This window comes from Ranitomeya imitator, chromosome 2 (assembly GCF_032444005.1).
Source record: "Ranitomeya imitator isolate aRanImi1 chromosome 2, aRanImi1.pri, whole genome shotgun sequence".
Classification (NCBI taxonomy): domain Eukaryota; kingdom Metazoa; phylum Chordata; class Amphibia; order Anura; family Dendrobatidae; genus Ranitomeya; species Ranitomeya imitator.
The window spans coordinates 369,250,469-369,274,809 of record NC_091283.1 but is presented as its reverse complement, the minus strand read 5'-3'; the positions used below and the strand labels follow the sequence as shown (position 1 = coordinate 369,274,809).

General features: G+C 45.9%; 1 protein-coding gene across 1 annotated transcript in view; it reads right to left on the bottom strand.

The window, feature by feature from the left end:
• LOC138663950 (gastrula zinc finger protein XlCGF57.1-like) overlaps positions 1-18,249 on the bottom strand; it is a 60,784-nt gene extending 42,535 nt beyond the window's left edge. Inside the window, exons 1-5 of the mRNA XM_069750333.1 lie at positions 18,195-18,249; positions 8,559-8,708; positions 8,250-8,429; positions 8,043-8,166; positions 7,863-7,960 (exon numbers count right to left, since the gene is read on the bottom strand). Coding sequence (XP_069606434.1) covers positions 7,863-7,960; positions 8,043-8,166; positions 8,250-8,429; positions 8,559-8,708; positions 18,195-18,221 — 579 coding nt within the window. The 5' untranslated portion in view covers positions 18,222-18,249. The remainder of the gene's footprint in view (positions 1-7,862; positions 7,961-8,042; positions 8,167-8,249; positions 8,430-8,558; positions 8,709-18,194) is intronic.
• Positions 18,250-24,341: the final 6,092 nt, after the last annotated feature.

Genomic DNA, 24,341 nt, shown 5'->3' with positions numbered 1-24,341 from the left:
GCGACGACATGCAACATGCTGCATGCGACGACATGCACCATGCGACAACATGCACCATGCGACGACATGCGACATGCACCATGTGACATGTACCATGCGGCGACATGCTGCATGCACCATGCGACGACATGCACCATGCGACGACATGCACCATGTGACATGCACCATGCGTCGACATGCGACATGCACCATGCGGCGACATGCACCATGCGACGACATGCACCATGCTACATGCACCATGCGGCGACATACGAAATGCACCATGCCGTGACATGCACCATGCGACGACATGCACCATGCGACGACATGCAACATGCGATGACATGAACCATGCGACGACATGCACCATGCAACGACATGACCATGCAACGACATGCACCATGCAACGACATGCACCGACATGCAACATGCACCATGCGACGACATGCACCATGCGACGACATGCACCATGTGACATGCACCATGCGACAACATGCGACATGCACCATGCGACGACATGCACCATGTGACATGCACCATGCGACGACATGCACCATGCAACGACATGCGACATACAGTACATACATACAGTACATATAACATAGAGTACATACTCACCATCACTTGTCACTTTGTTCCCCGAAGCCATTGTCACCTGTAAAAAATATTAAAATAATAAACAAACAATATACTCCCTGTCCGCAGAAATCCAATTAAAACGAGTGTCCCACGACGATCTCCCAGTGGAGAGCAGGAGCATCAGTTGATGCGACCACTCTCCAGGGGCTCCAGGAACACAATGATGGAAGGTATCCTTCCATCATGTATTCCTCACAAGGTATTCCTACGCCCCTGTGAGAAAATAGTCCCTAGCCTCACTATTGGCATTGCTGGGTGAGACATTTTCCCACGCAGCAATTGCCATAAAGTGAGACCAGTGAACTAGAGTAACCTCAGTGATGCACTGCAGGAGCCATTGTCTCCTGTCAGTGTGTCACTGAGGGTCCTATAGAGCAGTGACATCACCCGATGTCACTGTTCTATAGGGGAGATCTTCGTGGGACACTTGTTATTAATTGGACTACGGCGGAAAGGTAGTATACGGTTTATTATTTTACTTTTTTTTGCAGGCGCTGAAGTATGGTAAGTATGGTTAAATGAAGAATATTAAAATACTTTTTTCCGTGTGTGTTTTATTAACCCTTTCTTACTATTGGATTAGTAATGGATAGGCGTCTTATTGACGCCTCTCCGTTATTAACCCGGCTTAATGTCACCTTACAATAGCATATCCCACCGCTACACGGGAGTGGGAAGAGAGGGGCTAAGTGCCGGAATTGGCGCATCTTACAGATGCGCCATTTCTGGGGCGGCTGCGGACTGGTATTTGTAGCCGGGGGGGGGGGGGGCCAATATCCATGGCCCCTCTCTAGGCTATGAATATCAGCCTGCAGCTGTCTGCGTAGCCTTTCTGGCTATAAAATATAGGGGGACCCCACGTCATTTTTTTTTGGGGGGGGCCCCCCTCTTTTAATAGCCAGTAAAGGCTACGCAGACAGCTGCGGGCTGATATTCATAGCAGGCTACAGATATTGGCCCCGGCCGTCGGCTTTCCCCCTCGCCCACGCCATTTTTTTTCCGCTTTTTTTTTTTTTTCCTTTTTAAATTCATCGCTCATTAAGGCCTCTTTCACTCTTGCGTCAGTACGGGTCCATGCGTCGGGCCGACGTACCGACGCACGTTGTGAAATTTGTGCACGACGTGGGCAGCGGATGCAGTTTTTCAACGCATCCGCTGCCCATTCTGAAGTGCGGGGAGGAGGGGGCAAAGTTTGTGCCGCAAATGCGCGGTAGAAAATGGCGGGCGAGCCGGCCAAAAAAATTTTCAATTGAACGTTTTTTTGTGCCGACGGTCCGCCAAAACACGACGGATCCGTAGCACGACGGAGGCGATGTCTGGCCATCCGTCACGATCCGTCGCTAATACAAGTCTATGGGTAAAACGCATCCTGCGAGCACATTTGCAGGATCCGTTTATTTGCACCGGATCGTTTTTTTCCGCCAGATCCGTTTTTTTCAACCGGATCCGTTTTTTTCCGCCGGATCCATTTTATTCCACCGGATGTTTTTTTTTCCGCCAGATCTGTTTTTTCTCATAGAGTTGTATTAGCGCCGGATTGCGCCTGGTGGCCACACGTTTAATCCGTTTTTGCAGGATCCGTCAAAAAAGCTGTTTCCACCGGACGGAAAACACATACAGAGGAATGGTTTTTCGGTACGTTGAAAAAATGCACAGCGACGGATCTAGCAAAAAACGGATGAAACATGTGGCCATCAGACGCACTCCGGCGCTAATACAACTCTATGAGAAAAAAACGGATCTGGCAGAAAAAAACGATCAGGTGGTAAAAAACGGATACGGCGGAAAAAAAAAGATCCGGCAGAAAAAAAAAGATCCGGCGAAAAAAAACAGATCCTGCAAATGTGCTCGCAGGATGCGTTTTGTACCCATAGACTTGTATTAGTAACGTGTTTTGGCGGACACAACGCACAAAAAAAAATTCAATGTAACGTTTTTTTGTGCGACGTGTCTGCCATTTCCGACCGCGCATGCGTGGCTGGAACTCCCCCCCGTCCTCCACGCTCATCACAATGGGCAGCGGATGCGTTGTAAAACTGCATCCGCTGCCCACGTTGTGCTAAAGTTAGCATAACATCCGTCGGTACGTCTGGCCGAAGGTTTGCGACGGCCCCGTACCGACGCAAGTGTGAAAGTAGCCTTACATCTGAATTTGCTGAGTATAATGCAGCCACCCCAGAGTATAATGTAGCCCCCATAGAATATAATGCAGCCCCCCATAGTATATCAGACAGCCTCCCCCATAGAATATAATATACCCCCCATAGTATATAAGACAGCCTCCCCCATAGAATAGAATATACCCCCGCAATAGTATATAACACAGCCACATAGTATATAACACGGCCTCCCCCATAGAATATACCTCCCATAGTATATATCAAAGCCCGCATATAATATAGCACAACTTGCATAGTATATAGCACAGCCCACATAATATAGCACAGCCCGCGTAGTAGTATACAGCACAGCCCGCGTAGTAGTATACAGCACAGCCCGCGTAGTAGTATACAGCACAGCCCGTGTAGTAGTATACAGCACAGCCCGGGTCGTAGTATATACAGCACAACACGCGTAGTAGTATATACAGCACAGCCCGCGAAGTAGTATACACAGCACAGCCCACACAGTGGTATATACACAGCACAGCCCACACAATGGTATATACACAGCACAGCCCACACAGTGGTATATACACAGCACAGCCCACACAGTGGTATATACACAGCACAGCCCACACAGTGGTACATACACAGCACAGCCCACACAGTGGTACATACACAGCACAGCCCACACAGTGGTACATACACAGCACAGCCCACACAGTGGTACATACACAGCACAGCCCACACAGTGGTACATACACAGCACAGCCCACACAGTGGTATATACAGCACAACCCACATCTCATCCCCCCGATAATGGCTCCACACTCTCCTCACCTTTCCTCTTGCCTGCGCTGCTCCTGTCTCGGCGGCGGCAGTCTGCCCGGGACACAGCAGGTGTGCGATGATATGACGTCATCGCGCACCCGCAGTGTCAGAGGCAGAGCGGGGAATGATGGGAGAGGGAGCGTCCATCATTGCATTGAACTATACTGGCGTCATAGACACTGGTATAGTTGAATGCGGCGGCGGCACTGGCGGGAGGAAAGAGTGCAGCGGCCCACTACTGGCACCGGCACTTCTAGCATTTGCCAGAAGTGCCTGATGGCCAGTCCGGCCCTGGTCACTGCCCACACACTTCCCTCCTCCTGAACTGCAGCGTTTCTCGGACCCTCATCCGCAGCAAAACTGCAGATATTTTTTACATCTCAATGAAAGTGTAAGGCCGGAGTCACACTACAGCGAGATACGGCCGAGTCTCGCAGGTTAAATACAAGCTCTAGCACCGGCACTCCGGAGCGGAGCGTGCAGCTCCATGTATTGCTATGCGGCTGCACGCTCCGCTCCAGAGTGCCGGTGCCAGAGCTTGGTTTTAACCCGCGAAACTCGGCCGTATCTCACTGTAGTGTGACTCCGGCCTAAGGGTGAAGAAACGCTGCAGTTCGGCACAAAAGAAGTGACATGCTGCGGAGAAAAAAAAAGCTGCGTTTCGGTGCGGCCTTTTCCGCAGCATGTGCACAAGTCTGCGGCTCCCATAGACTTGCATTGGTTGTGCACAACACTGTGGATTTAAAGCAATTCCGTACGGCAAAAAACGCTGCGGATCTGCAATCAAATCCACAACGTGTGCACACAGTCTTAGCATTTAGTGAACCTAGCAAAAAGGCAAGCAAAAAACAAGTGTGGGATTGAACTTTTTTTGCAATTTCATCATACTTTGAATTTTTTTCACATTTACTTCTACACGATATGGTAAAACCAATGGTGTCGTTCAAAAGTAGAACTTGTCCCGCAAAAGATAAGTCCTCACATGGCCATATTGACGGAAACATTATGGCTCTGGAAAGAAGGGGAGCGATAAACGAAAAAAGCTCCAAGGGTGAAGGGGTTTAGAAACATGGATATGGACAGATCTATGGAAATAGATATATAGATACAGTGGGGCAAAAAAGTATTTAGTCAGTCAGCAATACTGCAAGTTCCACCACTTAAAAAGATGAGAGGCGTCTGTAATTTACATCATAGGTAGACCTCAACTATGGGAGACAAACTGAGAAAAAAAAATCCAGAAAATCACATTGTCTGTTTTTTTAACATTTTATTTGCATATTATGGTGGAAAATAAGTATTTGGTCAGAAACAAACAATCAAGATTTCTGGCTCTCACAGACCTGTAACTTCTTCTTTAAGAGTCTCCTCTTTCCTCCACTCATTACCTGTAGTAATGGCACCTGTTTAAACTTGTTATCAGTATAAAAAGACACCTGTGCACACCCTCAAACAGTCTGACTCCAACCTCCACTATGGTGAAGACCAAAGAGCTGTCAAAGGACACCAGAAACAAAATTGTAGCCCTGCACCAGGCTGGGAAGACTGAATCTGCAATAGCCAACCAGCTTGGAGTGAAGAAATCAACAGAGGGAGCAATAATTAGAAAATGGAAGACATACAAGACCACTGATAATCTCCCTCGATCTGGGGCTCCACGCAAAATCCCACCCCGTGGGGTCAGAATGATCACAAGAACGGTGAGCAAAAATCCCAGAACCACGCGGGGGGACCTAGTGAATGAACTGCAGAGAGCTGGGACCAATGTAACAAGGCCTACCATAAGTAACACACTACGCCACCATGGACTCAGATCCTGCAGTGCCAGACGTGTCCCACTGCTTAAGCCAGTACATGTCCGGGCCCGTCTGAAGTTTGCTAGAGAGCATTTGGATGATCCAGAGGAGTTTTGGGAGAATGTCCTATGGTCTGATGAAACCAAACTGGAACTGTTTGGTAGAAACACAACTTGTCGTGTTTGGAGGAAAAAGAATACTGAGTTGCATCCATTAAACACCATACCTACTGTAAAGCATGGTGGTGGAAACATCATGCTTTGGGGCTGTTTCTCTGCAAAGGGGCCAGGACGACTGATCCGGGTACATGAAAGAATGAATGGGGCCATGTATCGTGAGATTTTGAGTGCAAACCTCCTTCCATCAGCAAGGGCATTGAAGATGAAACGTGGCTGGGTCTTTCAACATGACAATGATCCAAAGCACACCGCCAGGGCAACGAAGGAGTGGCTTCGTAAGAAGCATTTCAAGGTCCTGGAGTGGCCTAGCCAGTCTCCAGATCTCAACCCTATAGAAAACCTTTGGAGGGAGTTGAAAGTCCGTGTTGCCAAGCGAAAAGCCAAAAACATCACTGCTCTAGAGGAGATCTGCATGGAGGAATGGGCCAACATACCAACAACAGTGTGTGGCAACCTTGTGAAGACTTACAGAAAACGTTTGACCTCTGTCATTGCCAACAAAGGATATATTACAAAGTATTGAGATGAAATTTTGTTTCTGACCAAATACTTATTTTCCACCATAATATGCAAATAAAATGTTAAAAAAACAGACAATGTGATTTTCTGGATTTTTTTTTCTCAGTTTGTCTCCCATAGTTGAGGTCTACCTATGATGTAAATTACAGACGCCTCTCATCTTTTTAAGTGGTGGAACTTGCACTATTGCTGACTGACTAAATACCTTTTTGCCCCACTGTATATCTGTATGTATCTATCTATCCCATATCTATCTAATTCTATCTATCTGTCTATCTATCTATCTATCTAATATCTATCTATTATCTATCTATCTAATATCTATCTATCTATCTATCTGTGTGTAATGGAGTGTGGGTTGGACAAATGTAAAAGAGGAGTTGGACAGAAATGACACCACACATCTTTTTGAAGAGAGAGGAGGGAGGGGTTTGGGTGTGTTTTTGGAGTGGGTGTGCTAGGTTGGGGCTTAGTGGCAGTGCAAAGCATCATGGAACTTGTAGTATTAGGGCACAATAAGGAAGTTGTCGATTAACCCCATGAGAGCTGAATCCAGCACTGAAGATGTGCTGCTACAGCATGATAATAGCTAATATTGCTAAAATAAACACAGTAGATGTTTTCAGTGGCACATAATAGCAAGATTTATGAAAAAAAACAAAAAACTTTATAGTAGTGGACAACTTCTTTAAGTTAAAGGGGCAAAATAATATTGCACGCCCCACTTTTCAGTTTTTGAATTTCCACAAAAATTTTAAATAACCAATAAACTTCGTTCAACTTCACAATTGTGTTCCACTTGTTGTTGATTCTTCACCAAAAATTTAAATTTGGAATCTTTATGTTTGAAGCATGATATGTGGGAAAAGGTTGAAAAGTTACAGGGGCCGAATACTTTCGCAAGGCACTGTATGATCCCCTCATCTCCATCCTGGTATACATGCCCCCTCATCCCTATCCTGGTATGCATGGCCCCCTAAAACCTATCCTTATGTACACGGCCCCCTCATCGCCATCATCCTCATCCTGGTATGCACAGCCCCCTCATTGCCATCATCCCCATCCTGGTATGCACGGCCCCCTCATCCTGGTATACATGGCCCCCTAATCCCTTTCCTGGTATGCATGGTCCCATCTCCTTCCTGGTATGCATGGCCCCAACTTTATACTCTGGTATGATTGGCCCCCTAATCCCTATCCTGGTATGCATGGCCCTATTCTTATCCTAGTATGATTGGCCCTCATCCCCATCATGGAACGCTGAGACCCTATCCTTATCCTGGTAACATTGGTCCCCATCCTGGTATGCATGGCCCTTCTCAGGAAAACATATTAAAAAATCCCCCACAAACCATTATACTTACCTTCTGCACTTTCTCGAAGAGTCTTGTTCCGATGCTAATTTATGCTTGTAAGCAGCGCATGGCAAGGCCTTAAGTAGCGGGCACACGGGAATGCCCAGCAGCTGCAGGAAGCTGGTTGCTAAGGCTAACAGCATGTCTACTATTAAAGAGAAATGAATATTCACTGAACATTCATTTCTATTTATCAGCGGACACAGGAGTTAGCTGCAGCCGCCATCTCTTGCCTCATTTGACCCGCTACCACTCCCCCACCTCCCTACCACAGCCAGAGGAGGTACATTCAGACTATAAGATGCACCTCTGATTTTCCTCCACATCTTTGGTGGAAAAAAAGTGCATCTTATAGTCTGAAAAATACGGTAATACTGGTGGATAAACCAAGACTGAGCACAAGATCTTCATGGCAGTCTACACATGATAGGGGAGATCTCATGACACCTTCTCTCCATCTACCTCATGATTCTGAGGAACATTGGGATTTTCTTGTTTACAGTCCTGTGGAAGAAGAGGATGGTGACATCTCTCTGGTGTTGTCCTCTTACTGGATAGAACTGGAGGAAAAACATACAGGGATTGAATTCATTATTTACATCAGATGATTATAAATCACATTTATTTAGTCCTGTCTATTACCTGGTGATTTATGGGGCTGGGGAACCTCCATCATGAAGTCCTTGTACAGATTTTTCTGATCCTCTAAATACTCCCACTCCTCCATGGAGAAATAGACAGCGACATCCTGACATCTTATAGGAACCTGAAAGAAACAATGATACCGTCATCCCCCCGATCCCTTCATAACACATATGTATAATGTCCCAGCATTCTCAGCAGTGTCACCTCTCCAGTCAGCAACTCAATCATCTTGTAGGTGAGTTCTAGGATCTTCTGGTCATTGATGTTTTCATGTACTAAGGGGTGAGGTGGAGGCCCCGTGATTGGGCTCAGGGGTCTTCCCCATCCCTCAGACACAGGGTCCTGACAGCGCTCACTTGAAGCCTTCTTCACTACTGTGTAATCCTGATTATGGAGACACACATTAATAAATCTCACTACAGACATTTCCAGAGTCCTCACCTCTCCAGTTCTGTCCATCTGTTATTCCCATAGATAAGAATGATGTAATGTGAAATCATCAGAATCTCTCACCTCTCCAGTAAGCTGGAAGAGGATCTCTAGGGTGAGGTGCAATATCGTCTCCGCCATCTTGTCCCTGTCCCTATCCATCCTTGATGGATCAATCAGGAAAATTCTCTTATATAGAAGATGTCCACTGAGAGGATCCGATATTGTAGAAACCTTTATGATAAAATGATAAGTCATAAAAAATAAAAGTTCTGGAGATCAGTGGAGGAGGAGATATAAAGCAGCTCCTCAAAATTTAAGAGCAGACCATGTCACATCTTCACATGAACACTACAGATAATCACTAGCCATAGGAGGTCATGACAACATGTGTGGCAAATCAATAAAACCAAACAGCGCTGCACCTCATCGTCACCATATAAGAGCTGACAACAGGCAATACCTGTGCTATTGCATTTTTCACCAGTAATGTGATGTGACAAAATCGTCATAGGCTATGTTGTGAGGCGAAATTTTAACCCCACTCGTTCCAATTCACCAAACAATTTTGCCCCTATCTACATAATGGGGAAAAAGTGAAAGGAAAAGTGTTGGAGGCAAATTGACAGCTGCCAGATGTGTACAAGAGGGACTTAAAGAGTGAGAGTGATGGCGCCAAAGAGTATATACCGTACCGTTGTTATGGTGGGGCCCCGACATGGGATACTCACCACACACGGGGATATGAACACACACACACAAAATGCACCACACACTACCACGTGCTTGAACACATATACCACCCTCAGCACACATTTCACCACACATACACCAACCTCGCCACATAAAAGTCGAAACACAAAAGTCGCCGCTCAAAACTCGCCACGTGCAAAACTAGGCTCAGGCAAAACTCGCCACACGTGCAAAACTCGCCGCACGCGGAAAAATTGCCACATGCACAAAAGTCGCAACACATGCAAAAGTTGCCTCACACAAAACTTGCACATACTCAAAATGCACCACACATAAAACTCGCCACACGCAAAACTCGCCATGCGCAAAACTTGCTGCACACAACTTGCTACACTAACCTGTCACATGCAACTCGACAAAAAGTTGCTACACACATGTCGCCACACAAAACTCATCTCACAAAAGTCGCTACATGCATGTCGCCACACGCAACTCAATACACACAACTTGACACATGAAACTCGCCCTAAAACACACACACAAGTCTGGTATTATCCTTCAAAAATAAAAATCTGATTAATAAGCAAACTACAAGAGCAACAACTGTACCATATAGGAAATATGGCAGCTGTCAGTCACATGACCTGTGTATTATGTGTATGTGTGAGCTAATATATACTGCCAGGGGGGAGGAGCTTCCTGTTGGCTGGAGATTTCAGGCTACCAATTTAGCTTACAAATACTGAGGTAAAAATACTGAGCAAATAACGTGTGAACGAGGTCTAATACAGGAGGAGATGACACACAGATATATACTATATACAGGGGAGATGACACACAGGTATATACAATATACAGGGGAGATGACACAGGTATATGCTATATACAGGAGGAGATGACATACAGGTATATACTATATACAGGAGGAGATGACACACATATATACTATATACATGGGAGATTACACAGGTATATACTATATACAGGAGGAGATGACATACAGGTATATACTATATACAGGAGGAGATGACACACACATATATACTATATACAGGAGCAGATGACACACAGGTATATACTATATACAGGAGGAGGAGGAGATGACTTACAGGTATATACTATATACAGGAGATGACACACGTATATACTATATACAGGAGGAGATGACATACAGGTATATACTATATAAAAGAGGAGATGACACATAGGTATATAGAGGAGATGACATACAGCAGGTATATACTATATACAGGGGAGATGACATACAGGTATATACTATATACAGGAGATGACATACAGGTACATACTATATATAGGAGATGACATACGGGTATATAGTATATACAGAAGAGATGACATACAGGTATATACTATATACAGGAGGAGATGACACATAGGTATATACAATATACAGGAGGAGATGACATACAGCAGGTATATACTATTTACAGGGGAGATGACATACAGGTATATACTATATACAGGAGATAACATACAGGTGTTTACTATATATAAGGGAGATGACAAACATGTATATACTGAGGGGAAAATGAGAGGTGTGAGGTGAAAATGAGGGGTGTGAAGTGAAAATGAAAAGGTGTGAGTGCAAAATGAGGAGTGAGGGAAAATAGTGGAGTGATCGGAAAATGACAGATGTGAGGTCGAAATGACAAGTGTTAGGGGGGAATGAGAGGAGTGAGGGGGAAAAAAAGAGGAGTGAGGGGGAAGATGAGAGGTGTAAGGGAGAAAATGAGAGATGTGAGGGGGAAAATGAGAGGCGTGATGGGAAAATAAGAGAAGTGAGGTGCTATAACTAACCACAGATATTTACTATGCCCAGGCAACACCGGGCTCTTCAGCTAGTTATATATAAAACAAAATGTATAAAACCAAATCTAAATGGATTTATCATTTGAATACTGTAACAATGTGTCACCCCAGTCAGCCTTCATGAACCATATTGTAATTAAGCCCCCATTGGTATTCCTTGTCCTGCATCATGTGTAGGATATGTCTTTGTTCCTCTGTGCATGGGGCTTGTCCCACAAAGATGGTAGAAAAGGGAAGACACGTTTCGATTCTGATTGTTGATACTGTGTCTTGGAAGGGCTAGGATATGCGGCTGAGATCTGATCCTGGTGCCACTAATTGAACATTTAGAGACTGGAGATCATCTACCACGTACTATTGTAATCCACTTTGGATACCATGCTGGATTAGAGGAGCTATTGAGAAGGACCAGTGTTGCATTTTCCTTGGAGTCAGATCCCGGTGTTATGAACTTGTTTGCACAGTCACACGGAAAAATAGAGGCAGGAAAAAAGTAATAAGTGGAGATGCTGCACCTACAGTGGGTACGAAAAGTATTCAGACCCCTTTAAGTTTTTCACTATTTGTTTCATTCCCGTTATTTGGTAAATTCAAAAAAGTTCATTTTTTTCTCATTAATGTACACTCCGCACCCCATCTTGACTGAAAAAAAAACAAATGTAGTAATTTTTCCAAATGTATTAAAAAAGAAGAACTGTACACCGAACTGGTCCCTGTACAGACTAGAAAAGTCTCTTGCCGCACGATTAAAAACACTTCCTTGGACCAGACGCCCCAAAAGGCAGTTAAGGAGTTTCTTGTATCTAATGAATTACAAAGGAGAGGCCGCACATAAATCTTAAAAAGGGAATGACGAGCATGTATGGATACACCAAAGTAACACCCTAAAAACGTTCACACAGGATGGACAGAGGAAAATACAAAGAACAAAAAAATAAAGGGACTAAGTGAAGACCTCCCAGACTCCAAAAGTGGAATAAAGGAAATGTTTGCTGGGTAGGATAACTCACAAACAGACTGCAGGAAAGCAACGGAGATTACTAAGCCAATATAATTCCTAGCTAGGCAGTTGGAACACCAAACACCCGTCAACCTTGAAGTATAACCAGCAAAGAAAGCAGGTGCAAGATGAGTATAACCACTGAAGATCTGAGGTTGTGGTTTATAAAAATCACCTAAGCAGGTTAACTATGCAACTATTTTTATTTCATACATCCATGGTTGTACAACAAATACATGTAGATGGCCAACATATAATGTCCTCAGTCCACAAGTTCCCAATCTAAGATTGGTCGTTCCACTGGCCCGGTACCAGGCGATACCCACTGTCTCCCAACTTTTGGTTGGCCCACAGCTTTTGGCATCTACAGCCGGTATAGTGTGCAGTCACAGCCTATGTTCCTCCATATGATGGATATCATGACCATAGCTCATGGATATCCCTCCAGCCATCAATCAATATCCAAAACTCCATAAATCTTCCATCCATCCCAGCTTGGATCATTGCCCTTTAAAGTACCTCCAACAACTGCCTAATTTCTGAGGATGAACTGACAAGCAAGCAAATCACTAATAAAACACAGCAAGAAAATATCTAACAAACCACAACATTATCAATGCAACCGATGCTCTGTGCTGGAAAAAGTCTCTATGTAATGAGAGAAGAAAGGTAGGCCTTATAAATGGGAATCACCACCAAGTCAATAACAAACCACAGCTTTATTTAACATGTATACATACAAAAAGGCAGAGCACACTTAAAAACATTTAAAACAAGGGGATATAAAATAACCCCATGAACACAGAAGCCCAAAATAAGGCCAAAAGCCCGCACAGAACCAAACAGAGTGAAATACACATGCCCACTAGTAAAAATGGCCTGAAATGACAGCGTGATGACAAAATAAGTGGAATGACTGTAACCAGCCCAACCATACCAATTCAGTAACTCACATGAAGAGACGCCATGATAACCTGGGGACATACATCACCTAACTGCACAATGTGATGAAATGAACGTGCCGTGGTGTCCAGAAATGAAACGGTTATGCAAAGAACATGATACTGGCCATAAGGGTGGTAAAGGTAGGGCTGAGAATACAAATACAGATGGATAAGCTGTCCAATACCCACCAAAAATAAGACCTAGCGCCTGAAGGGAGTAAAGAAATAAAGTGCATAAGTAGCCACATCCTGTGGACACTGGTCGTGGGCAGGACCAAGAGAGCATGTGTGCCCTGGAAATGGAGAGTGCGGGCTGCAGACACCCAACGTGTGTCGCCACGCACTGGTGGCTTCGTCAGTGATGCATTGCAAAATTACCCAGATAACTTAGAGGTCTCGCCGCTCGAACGCATCGGTGGACAGCGGAAGGTGAGAGTAGCACCATTTTGTGTAACACAGTCGGTTTAACGGCCTGCTAAAACGCTATGTGGGCGCTGACTGGGAGGGGAGTATGGAGGGGGTACTGACTGCAGGGGAGTAGGGAGCGACCATTTCATGGCTGGACTGTGCCCGTAGCTGATTGGTCGCGGCAGGCTGGCCGCGACCAATCAGCGACTTGGATTTCCGTGACAAACAGACAGACGGAAGTGCCCCTTAGACGATTATATATATATATAGATAGCAATACTCCTGCAAATTTGAGGATAAAACATTTTTTGTTGAAAATATTTGATTTTTAATTTTCACCCCATCAACATTATTAACTTCTGTGAAGCACCTGGGGTTGAAGGTTCTCACCACACATCCAGATTCTTTCTTTGAGGGGTCTAGTTTCCAAAATGCAGTCACTTGTGGGGGGGTTTCCACTGTTTGTTTAATGATTCCAGCCAATTTAGTGCTCCATAAGTCAAAGGGCGCGCCTTCCCTTCCGAGCCCTGCCATCTGCCCAAACAGTAGTTTTCTGACACCTATTGGGTAGCGGTGAACTCAGGAGAAATCGGGGTCCTTTTTCTCCTGATACCCTTGTGAAAATAAAAAAAAAGTGGGGTTTAAATTTTTTTTTTACAAAAAGTTAAATGTTCATTTTTTTCTTTCCACATTGCTTTAGTTCCTGTGGTTGTCCAGTCAAAACCAATCCCTCTGTGTGACTGCAGATTTATGAATCCCCCAGAGCACACACATATACACATGGCAGAGCTGGGGGCACTATCTCCGGGAATGGAGGGGTTACTGCCCCCTGCCCCTGCCCAGTAATGGGGAATCTGGCTCCAGAATATCTCTGTATACTGCATTGATTTTCCATGGTATGCACTGACTTTACCCAGCTCTCCCTGGCTCCAGAATATCTCTGTATACTGCATTGATTTTCCATGGTATGCACTGACTTTACCCAGCTCTCCCTGGCTTCTGAATGTCTCTGTATATTGCACTGGCTTTTCTATGCTTCCCCTGGATCTGAGTGTCTTGGTGCAGCACATATAATCCCTTTTAGTATGCTTTCTCACCTATGAGCTTGTTTCCACGACCTGTTTTCATGTCTCTCATTGTGTGATCCTGGCATCTCTCTGAGTGGTCAGTCTTACCCCTCCCTCACTTTATGACCTTTGCTTAACTCTCTACATCTGGTCTCCCATACCCAGCCACCCCCTCATTCACACCTGATTGCCCTTAACTGGGGATATATTCACATGCAGGAGTCTGCTATAGACTCAGTCTGCTGCAAATCATCTTTTAACTTCCATCTTTTAACTTCCATCTTTTTAATTATGATTCTGAATTAGACTGAATTGGGCTGGAATTGACTGGAAGGTAACAGAACACCAACCACTACAATGTTTCGGTTTCTTTTCTCTTTCACCCCCATACTACTTTCCTTCTTACAATCTCCTGCAATCCCTCCTCCTAGTAAGGAACTAGTCATTTCTTCCTCCATACTCCCCAGCCATCTCACCTTCTCCTCAGAACTGTTCCTCCACATACAATCCTTTTTATCCAGACACACACGGCCACATCATGTCCTATCCTGCTCCCACCTTCTAATGATCTGTCTGTTACTCCTCATTGCTGGTGACATATCCCCAAATCCCGGCCCTCCCCAATTCATCCCCACACTCGTTTCTAACCCCCTGCCACGATCCTCCGCACGTTTTCCCAACCACGACAACCTCATAACCATTCATCCAGCCCCCACTCCCCAGCTCCCCCTACTTGGAGCACTATGGAACGCACGCTCCATCTGCAACAAACTGCCATTTATCCATGACCTCTTCATCACCAACAAACTCTCCTTCCTCGGCCTCACTGAAACCTGGCTCACCCCCTCTGACTCGGCCTCTCCAGCTGCGCTCTCCTATGGCGGATTCCACCTCTCTCACACCCCTCGCCCCAGCAACAAACGCGGTGGAGGAGTTGGCTTGCTCCTGTCCGACACCTGCTCCTTCACTCCAATCCCGCTACCACCCTCCGCTACTCTTCCCTCGTTTGAGGTGCACTCTGTCCGCATCTATTCCCCCTCCAACCTCCAGCTGGCTGTCATCTACCGCCCCCCAGAACTAGCCATCTCCACCTTTCTCGACCACTTCACCACCTGGCTACTTCATTTCCTCTCTGTTGACATCCCCACTATCATCATGGGTGATTTCAATGTCCCCATTGACACTTTCACCTTAGCTACCTCTAAACTTTTATCACTGACTGCCTCCTTTGGCCTCACTCAATGGTCCTCTGAGGCCACTCACAAAGATGGCCACACGCTGGACCTCATCTTCACCCGCCTCTGCTCCCTTACTAACCTCACTAACACACCCCTCCCCCTGTCTGACCACAACCTACTGACATTCTCGTCCCTCTCCTCTCCTAGTGTGCAACCCCCACTCCACAAACTCACTCACCCTCACAGAAATCTCAAACATCTCAACTTACAATCACTCTCTGAGTCCCTTCTCCCTCTCACAGACATAGCTTCCCTTCATGACACAGATGCTGCTGCCACTTTTTATAACACCACAATAACAACAACACTCGATTCGGCCGCCCCACTCATGCATAGTAAAACTCGTACAATTAACAGGCAGCCCTGGCTAACCAGCCTGACCAAAGAATTGAGACGGGCTTCCAGGATTGCTGAGCGGAGATGGAAGCGATCCCACTCTGCCGACCACTTCACTGCATACAAGCAGTCCCTCGCCAGCTTCAAGTCTGCGCTCACTGCCGCAAAACAAACTTACTTCTCATCCCTCATATCCTCCCTGTCCCACAACCCTAAACAGCTTTTCAACACTTTCAATTCTCTACTCCGTCCCCCCGCACCTCCTCCCTCCCCCCTCATTTCTGCTGATGACTTCGCCTCTTTCTTTAAACAGAAGATCGATACGATCAGAGAAAGCTTTGGCCCACAGCGCCCACTGCCCCTCTTAGCTGCTCAACCCTGCTCCTCCAAAACCAGCTTCTCCACCATGACAGAAGATCAGCTCTCCACCCTCCTGTCAAGATCACACCTCACCACCTGCACGCTTGACCCGCTCCCATCCCACCTCATCCCTAACCTTTCCACGGTCTTCATCCCAACCCTAACACACCTCTTCAACCTCTCACTCACAACAGGTGTCTTTCCCTCATCCTTCAAGCATGCCAAGATCACACCCATCCTCAAAAAGCCCTCCCTCGACCCATCCTCTGTGTCTAGCTATCGCCCAATATCTCTTCTCCCTTATGCCTCCAAATTGCTGGAGCAACACGTCCATCTTGAACTGTCCTCCCACTTCTCCTCCTGGTCCCTCTTTGATCGGTTACAATCAGGCTTCCGTTCCCATCACTCAACTGAAACTGCCCTAACTAAAGTCACCAATGACCTACTAACTGCCAGGAGCAAGCGACACTACTCTGTCCTCCTTCTCCTGGACTTGTCTTCTGCCTTTGACACTGTAGACCACTCCCTTTTGCTACAAATCCTCTCATCCCTTGGCATCACAGACTTGGCCCTTTCCTGGATCTCGTCATATCTGACAGACCGAACATTCAGTGTCTCCCTCCCCCACACCACCTCCTCACTTCGCCCCTTGTCAGTCGGTGTTCCTCAAGGCTCTGTTCTAGGACCCCTACTCTTCTCCATCTACACTTTCGGCCTGGGACAGCTCATAGAATCCCACGGTATGCAGTACCATCTCTACGCTGACGACACGCAGATCTACCTCTCCGGACCTGACCTCTCCTCCTTGCTTACCAAAATCCCGCACTGTCTGTCTGCCATTTCAGCCTTCTTTTCTGCTCGCTTTCTACAACTGAACATGGACAAAACAGAATTCATCATCTTTCCCCCATCTCACTCTACCCCTCCACCAGACCTATCCATCAATGTCAATGGCTGCTCACTATCCCCAGTCCCACACGCCCGGTGCCTCGGGGTGATCCTCGACTCTGCCCTCTCTTTCAAGCCACATATCCAAGCCCTTGCCTCCTCCTGTCGTCTCAAACTCAAAAATATTTCCCGGATCCGTGCTTTCCTTGACCGCAACACTGCAAAAACGCTAGTGCATGCCCTTATCATCTCCCGCCTCGACTACTGCAACCTCCTACTCTCTGGACTCCCCTCTAGCACTCTGGCACCACTCCAATCCATCCTACACTCTGCTGCCCGACTAATCCACCTGTCCCCCCGCTATTCCCCAGCCTCTCCCCTGTGTCAAGCCCTTCACTGGCTTCCTATCGCCCAGAGACTCCAGTTCAAAACCCTCACACTGACATACAAAGCCATCCACAACCTGTCTCCTCCATACATCTGTGACATGGTCTCCCGGTACCTACCTACACGCGACCTCCGATCCTCCCAAGACCTCCTTCTCTACTCCCCTCTCATCTCTTCTTCCCATAACCGCATCCAAGACTTCTCCCGTGCTTCCCCCATACTCTGGAACTCTCTACCCCAACACATCAGACTTGCGCCTACCATAGAAACCTTCAAAAAGAACCTGAAGACTCATCTCTTCCGACAAGCCTACAGCCTGCAGTGATCCTCAACCTACTGAACAGCCGCACAGCCAGCTCTTCCCTCTCCTAGTGTATCCTCACCCACCCCCTGCAGACTGTGAGCCCTCGCGGGCAGGGTCCTCCCTCCTTATGTACTCGTGTGCCTTGTTATCTGCTCATGTTTAATGTATTTGTCTATATTTGCCCCGTATTCACATGTAAAGCGCCATGGAATAAATGGCGCTATAAAAATGTATAATAATAATAATAATAATCTCCAGAACCTACCTCCACCTGCAGAGCCGCACACCACATATATGGCTGTTCTGTGCGCACAGGACCTGTGATGAGGTCACCGGAAGAGGCGGGGCTTCTTCCAAACCCTATACCAGAAAGGTAGCATCTAGATTGGAGTGGCTCCTGTGAGGGAAGATGTCACCGGAAAGGGCGGGGCCGCCTCTATTCTAGGCAGTGCAGACCAGAGAGTAAGCAGCATTGGGCTGAGGGTTATGTCTAGAGTGCAGGTGATTAGCTGAGGACCTCCCTTTAGCCCCTCCATTCTAGCAGGTCAGTGCTGAGGCGCCTAGAATGGAGGGGCTGCAGTGAGGCCTCAGATAATCCCCTCCACTGACAGGACAGGATGGCAGCTGCTCCAGGACCCTCAGGCTATGTGCACACTTTGCAGATTCCACTGCGGATTTTTCCGCAGCGGAATTGCAAAATCCGCAGTGAAAACCCATCGCGGTTTTTACTGCGGATTTATCGCGGTTTTTACTGCGTTTTCTTCTGCGGATTTTCAACTGCAGTTTTCTATTGGAGCAGCTGAAAATCCGCAGAAAAGAAGTGACATGCTGCGGAATGTAATCCGCAGCGTTTCCGCGCGGATTTTTCTGCAGCATGTGCACAGCGTTTTTTGTTTCCCATAGGTTTACAGTGAAATGTAAACTCATGGGAAACTGCTGCGGATCCGCAGCGGTCAAATCCGCTGCGGATCCGCAGCAAAATCCGCAAAGTGTGAATATAGCCTCACACTCTCCATTCTCATCTCTTCCGGCCTTTCATGGAATTGCTGCAGGTTATTATGGCGCAGACATCGAAGGTCAGACAGGATGGGTTTACACTACTCTATAGTTTATGGATTTGGGCAAAATTAATTTTTTTCCTGAATAATAAAACTTACGCCCAGCCCTGATTGTTCAGTGTCACCAGAATGTGACGTCTCCCGACAGTTATAAAAGAGCAACCGACAGTCACCATAACAGAGTGCAACCAACAATCATCATAAAAGAGCAACCGACAGTCACCATAACAGAGTGTAACCGACAGTCATCATAAAAGAGCAACCAACAGTCACCATAACAGAGCGCAACCGACAGTTATCATAAAAGAGCAACCGACAGTCACCATAACAGAGTGCAAGCAACAGTCATCATAAAAGAGCAACCGACAGTCACCATAACAGAGTGTAACCGACAGTCATCATAATAGAGCGCAACCGACAGTCATCATAAAAGAGCAACCGACAGTCACCATAACAGAGTGCAACCAACAATCATCATAAAAGAGCAACCGACAGTCACCATAACAGAGTGTAACCGACAGTCATCATAAAAGAGCAACCGACAGTCACCATAACAGAGCGCAACCAACAGTTATCATAAAAGAGCAACCGACAGTCACCATAACAGAGTGCAAGCAACAGTCATCATAAAAGAGCAACCGACAGTCACCATAACAGAGTGTAACCGACAGTCATCATAATAGAGCGCAACCGACAGTCATCATAAAAGAGCAACCGACAGTCACCATAACAGAGTGCAAGCAACAGTCATCATAAAAGAGCAACCGACAGTCACCATAACAGAGTGTAACCGACAGTCATCATAATAGAGCGCAACCGACAGTCATCATAAAAGAGCAACCGACAGTCACCATAACAGAGTGCAAGCAACAGTCATCATAAAAGAGCAACCGACAGTCACCATAACAGAGTGCAACCAACAATCATCATAAAAGAGCAACCGACAGTCACCATAACAGAGCGCAACCGACAGTCATCATAAAAGAGCAACCGACAGTCATCATAACAGAGTGCAAGCAACAGTCATCATAAAAGAGCAACCGACAGTCACCATAACAGAGCGCAACCAACAGTCATCATAAAAGAGCAACCGACAGTCACCATAACAGAGTGCAACCAACAGTCACCATAACAGAGCACAACCAACAGTCATCATAAAAGAGCAACCGACAGTCACCATAACAGAGCGCAACCGACAGTTATCATAAAAGAGCAACCAACAGTCACCATAACAGCGCAACCAACAGTCATCATAAAAGAGCAACCGACAGTCACCATAACAGAGTGCAACCAACAGTCACCATAACAGAGCATAACCAACAGTCATCATAAAAGAGCAACCGACAGTCACAATAACAGCGCAACCGACAGTTATCATAAGAGCAACCAACAGTCACCATAACAGCGCAACCAACAGTCATCATAAAAGAGCAACCGACAGTCACCATAACAGAGCACAACCAACAGTCATCATAAAAGAGCAACCGACTCATCATAGAAGAGTGCGACTGACAGTCTTCATAACAGAGCGCCACCGACAATCATCATAAAAGAGGGCGACTGACAGTGTTCATAACATAACACAACCAACAGTCATCATAAGAGCAACCAACAGTCACGATAACAGAGCACAACCAACAGTCATCATAAAAGAGCAACTGACTGTCATCATAAAAGAGGGCGACTGACAGTCTTCATAACAGAGGGCGACTGAAAGTCTTCATAACAGCGCCATCGACAGTCATCGGAACAGAGCGCAACCGACAGTCACCATAACAGAGCACAACCAACAGTCATCATAAAAGAGCAACTGACAGTCATCATAAAAGAGCACAACCGACAGTCATCATAACAGAGCACAACCGACAGTCATCATAACAGAGCGCAACCGACAGTCATCATAACAGAGTGCAACCAACAGTTATCATAGCAGAGCACAACTGACAGTCATAAAAGAGCGCAATAAACAGTCATCATAAAAGAGCGCAGCCGACAGTCATCATAACAGTGTGCAACCGACAGTCACCATAACAGAGCGCAACTGACAGTCATCATAACAGAGCGCAATCGACAGTCACAACAACAGAGCGCAACCGACAGTCATCATAACAGAGCGCAACCAATAGTTATCATAACAGAGTACAACTGACAGTCATCATAACAGAGCCCAACCGACAGAGTCATCATAAAAGAGCGCAACCGATAGTCATCATAATAGAGCGCAACCGACAGTCATCATAAAAGCACAGCTGTCAGTCATCATAAAAGAGCGCAACCAACAGTCATAAAAGAGCGCAACCGACAGTCCTCATAAAAGAGCGTAACTGACAGTCATCATAAAAGAGTGCAACCGACAGTCATAAAAGAGCACAACAATCATAAAAGAGCGTAACCGACAGTCATCATAACAGAGCACAACCGACAGTCATCATAAAAGAGTGCAACCGACAGTCATCATTACAGAGCACAACCGACAGTGATCATAACAGAGCACAACCGACAGTCATTATAACAGAGCACAACCGACAGTCATCATAAAAGAGCACAAACGACAGTCCTCATAAAAGAGTACAACTGATAGTCATCATAACAGAGCGCAATTGACAGTCATCATAAAAGAGTTCAACCGACAGTCATCATAATAGAGCATAACCGACAGTCATCAATAAAGGAGCACAACTGACAGTCATCAAAAAAGAGAGCATAACCGACAGTCATCAAAGCAGAGCACATCCGACGGTCAGCATAAAAGAGAGCAACTAACAGTCATCATAAAAGAGAGTAACTGACAGTCATCATAATTTACAACATAGATGTGATATAAATTATTGCAGAGATGTGCGGGGTCACTGGAGAACATTTTTTGTGTAATTTTCGCCAGTTTTGTGATGTAAATTCTGATGATTCTGTCGGCTGCGCTCCATCACTGACCGAGACTTGTAGACATACAGGAAAAGTTGAATTCTCTCAAAACTGACCAATCAGAGCTCTGTAATGTTTTTAGTTCCGAAAAACGATAAAAATCTAATTTTATTAATTTAAAAAAACATGTACAAAGTGCCCGCTACTTTCTGCTGCTCACCCTTCGTTAAAGGGAATATCCAGGACTTTATGAAAAACAAGCACTAAAAGGCAAGTAGTTGCTATTTGCCTGTCTGTTGTGCCTGGGTCTTTTGTGGCACAGAGAGGTCACAAACTGTTCCTGCCGGGGATTCAGCTGCCTCTGCTATTGTCAGAGTGGAGGCTTCTTTTCTGCTCTGTTCTGTTAACAGGATGGGACAGCCGACATCATTCTGATTGACAGCCAGATTCACCCTGCCTAACTGGTGGAGCCAGCTGTCAAGCAAAATGACTTCGGCTGTCCCACCCTATTAATAGAACGGAGCAGAAAATAAACTGTCCTGTCGCGTTAGCAGAGGCAGCAAAATCTCCAGCAGGAGCTGTCTGTGTGACCCCGAAGAATGGCGCCAAGCACAACAAGCAGGTAGGTAACAGCTACCTGTCTGTCAGTGCTTGGCCCATTTTTTGTTCTTCCATAAAGTTTCAAAAAAACCCTTTAAGACTGGCATACAAAATTCTGTTCTACATGAATTGGAGCTGTAATCTTGTGTAAATGTCTGCCAAGAAATAATGAAACTCCTTACAGCAACTTCATTCTAGCTGTCTCACTACAGAGATGACTAGATCGGAGTTACTGTACAGAGGTTCAAGATTTTTCCACACAGCCCCTCATCATTTTCTTCTGCCTTCTCTGCCCAACTCCTCATCATCATCACCTTCCCCATGCAGCTCAAGTACCATCAACCCTTTTTCTGTGAATTTCCCCCAATAAGCAGCCTGATACAAGTAGCAGCAGCCATTTTCCCATACAATCATCTGACACGCAGCCCCCATATAGTAACATCATCCATGTTTCTTTGCCCCAAAAATATGATGAAGTTCGTGTCTAATTTGTCCAGTTTCCTACTCAAGCTGCCGAATTAGAGATCAACTTCAGTTGATTGATTTAGATTTTTAATTTTTTTACAGATTTAATGACAAAAATAAAAAATTACAATGATAAAATACAATGCAGCGAGGGGCACTGATGTGAATACATCAGTTATTACAAAAGTTATAAAACTGGCACAAAATGGGCATCACAGAGGGCACTAAAGTGCCTTAGTGAAAGAGCTAAATGACTTTGGGCCACTGATCTCATACTGCAGACACATAGATCACGGAGCCCTACATCAAATTCAGGTCACTACAGCCTGCCTCAAATGGGTTCTGGGCATCAAAGTGGGCAGATGGTCTACAAACATCGGCACATTGCCGCCCCAGAAATGGCGCATCTGTAAGATGCGATAATTCCGGCACTTAACCTCTCTCTTCCCACTTCCCTGTAGCAGTGGCATATGGGGTAATAGTTGGGGGTTGATGCCACCTTTGAATTGTAAGGTGACATCAAGTCGGCTTAGTAATGAGTAGGCGTCAATAAGATACCTATCCATTACTAATCCTATAGTTGTGAAAGGGTTAAATAAACAAAGAAGCAGCCAGGATAAAGTATTTTAATGAAATAAAACACTACACAATTTTGCCATCTTTATTGTTCTGCCAATCCATGCGACGCCCTCGATCTCCTGAAAAAAAGGAAAAAAATAATAAACCATCACAAATATGATGGGACTACTACTGTCTGATCATCCGGCTAGCTGTCACTGTAGCAGTCATAGCTGGATGGGACTAGTAGTCCCATCGGACGATGCCTGACACACACACACAGCCGCGCACATACACACACAGCCTATCACACACCCGCAGACCCCCGCACAGACACACAAACACCCGCACAGTCCTGCACATCTTCTCCGCCCACACACTCTTCCCCCTCCCAACCTGCCTAAAATCTAGTGGGTGTTTGCTGAATACTCGCTCAGTGCTCATGTATAATTTCTGACAACAATCCTCCATTTGTCCTGCAGAGCCTTTGTCCTCCGCCTGGCTGGACGGGACCAAGGGTTCTGTTGCCAGTATTACATTATTATCAACAGTAAACAGTTTGGCAATTGTGGCATATTTGGTTAGGTGGACCTCCTTCTCGCCACAGTTAAGGACACGTACTGGCACCCTCCCCTTGAGGACTTCAACCACCCCTCTGGCTGTCAGGATTGTGGGCCCACTATCTGAATACACAGGTTCTACTAGGGCCTGGTAGTCTTTACCTCTGAGGCCCATTGCTGCCCGACACCATATTAACATTTCACTGCTGGGGGTCTTGCGATGGGAATTGACTCACTCACTGTGGCACGGCCAATTTCTCCACGAGATAGTTCTACCTGCTGTCTCTGCACCAGAGCTCTGATTTCTTT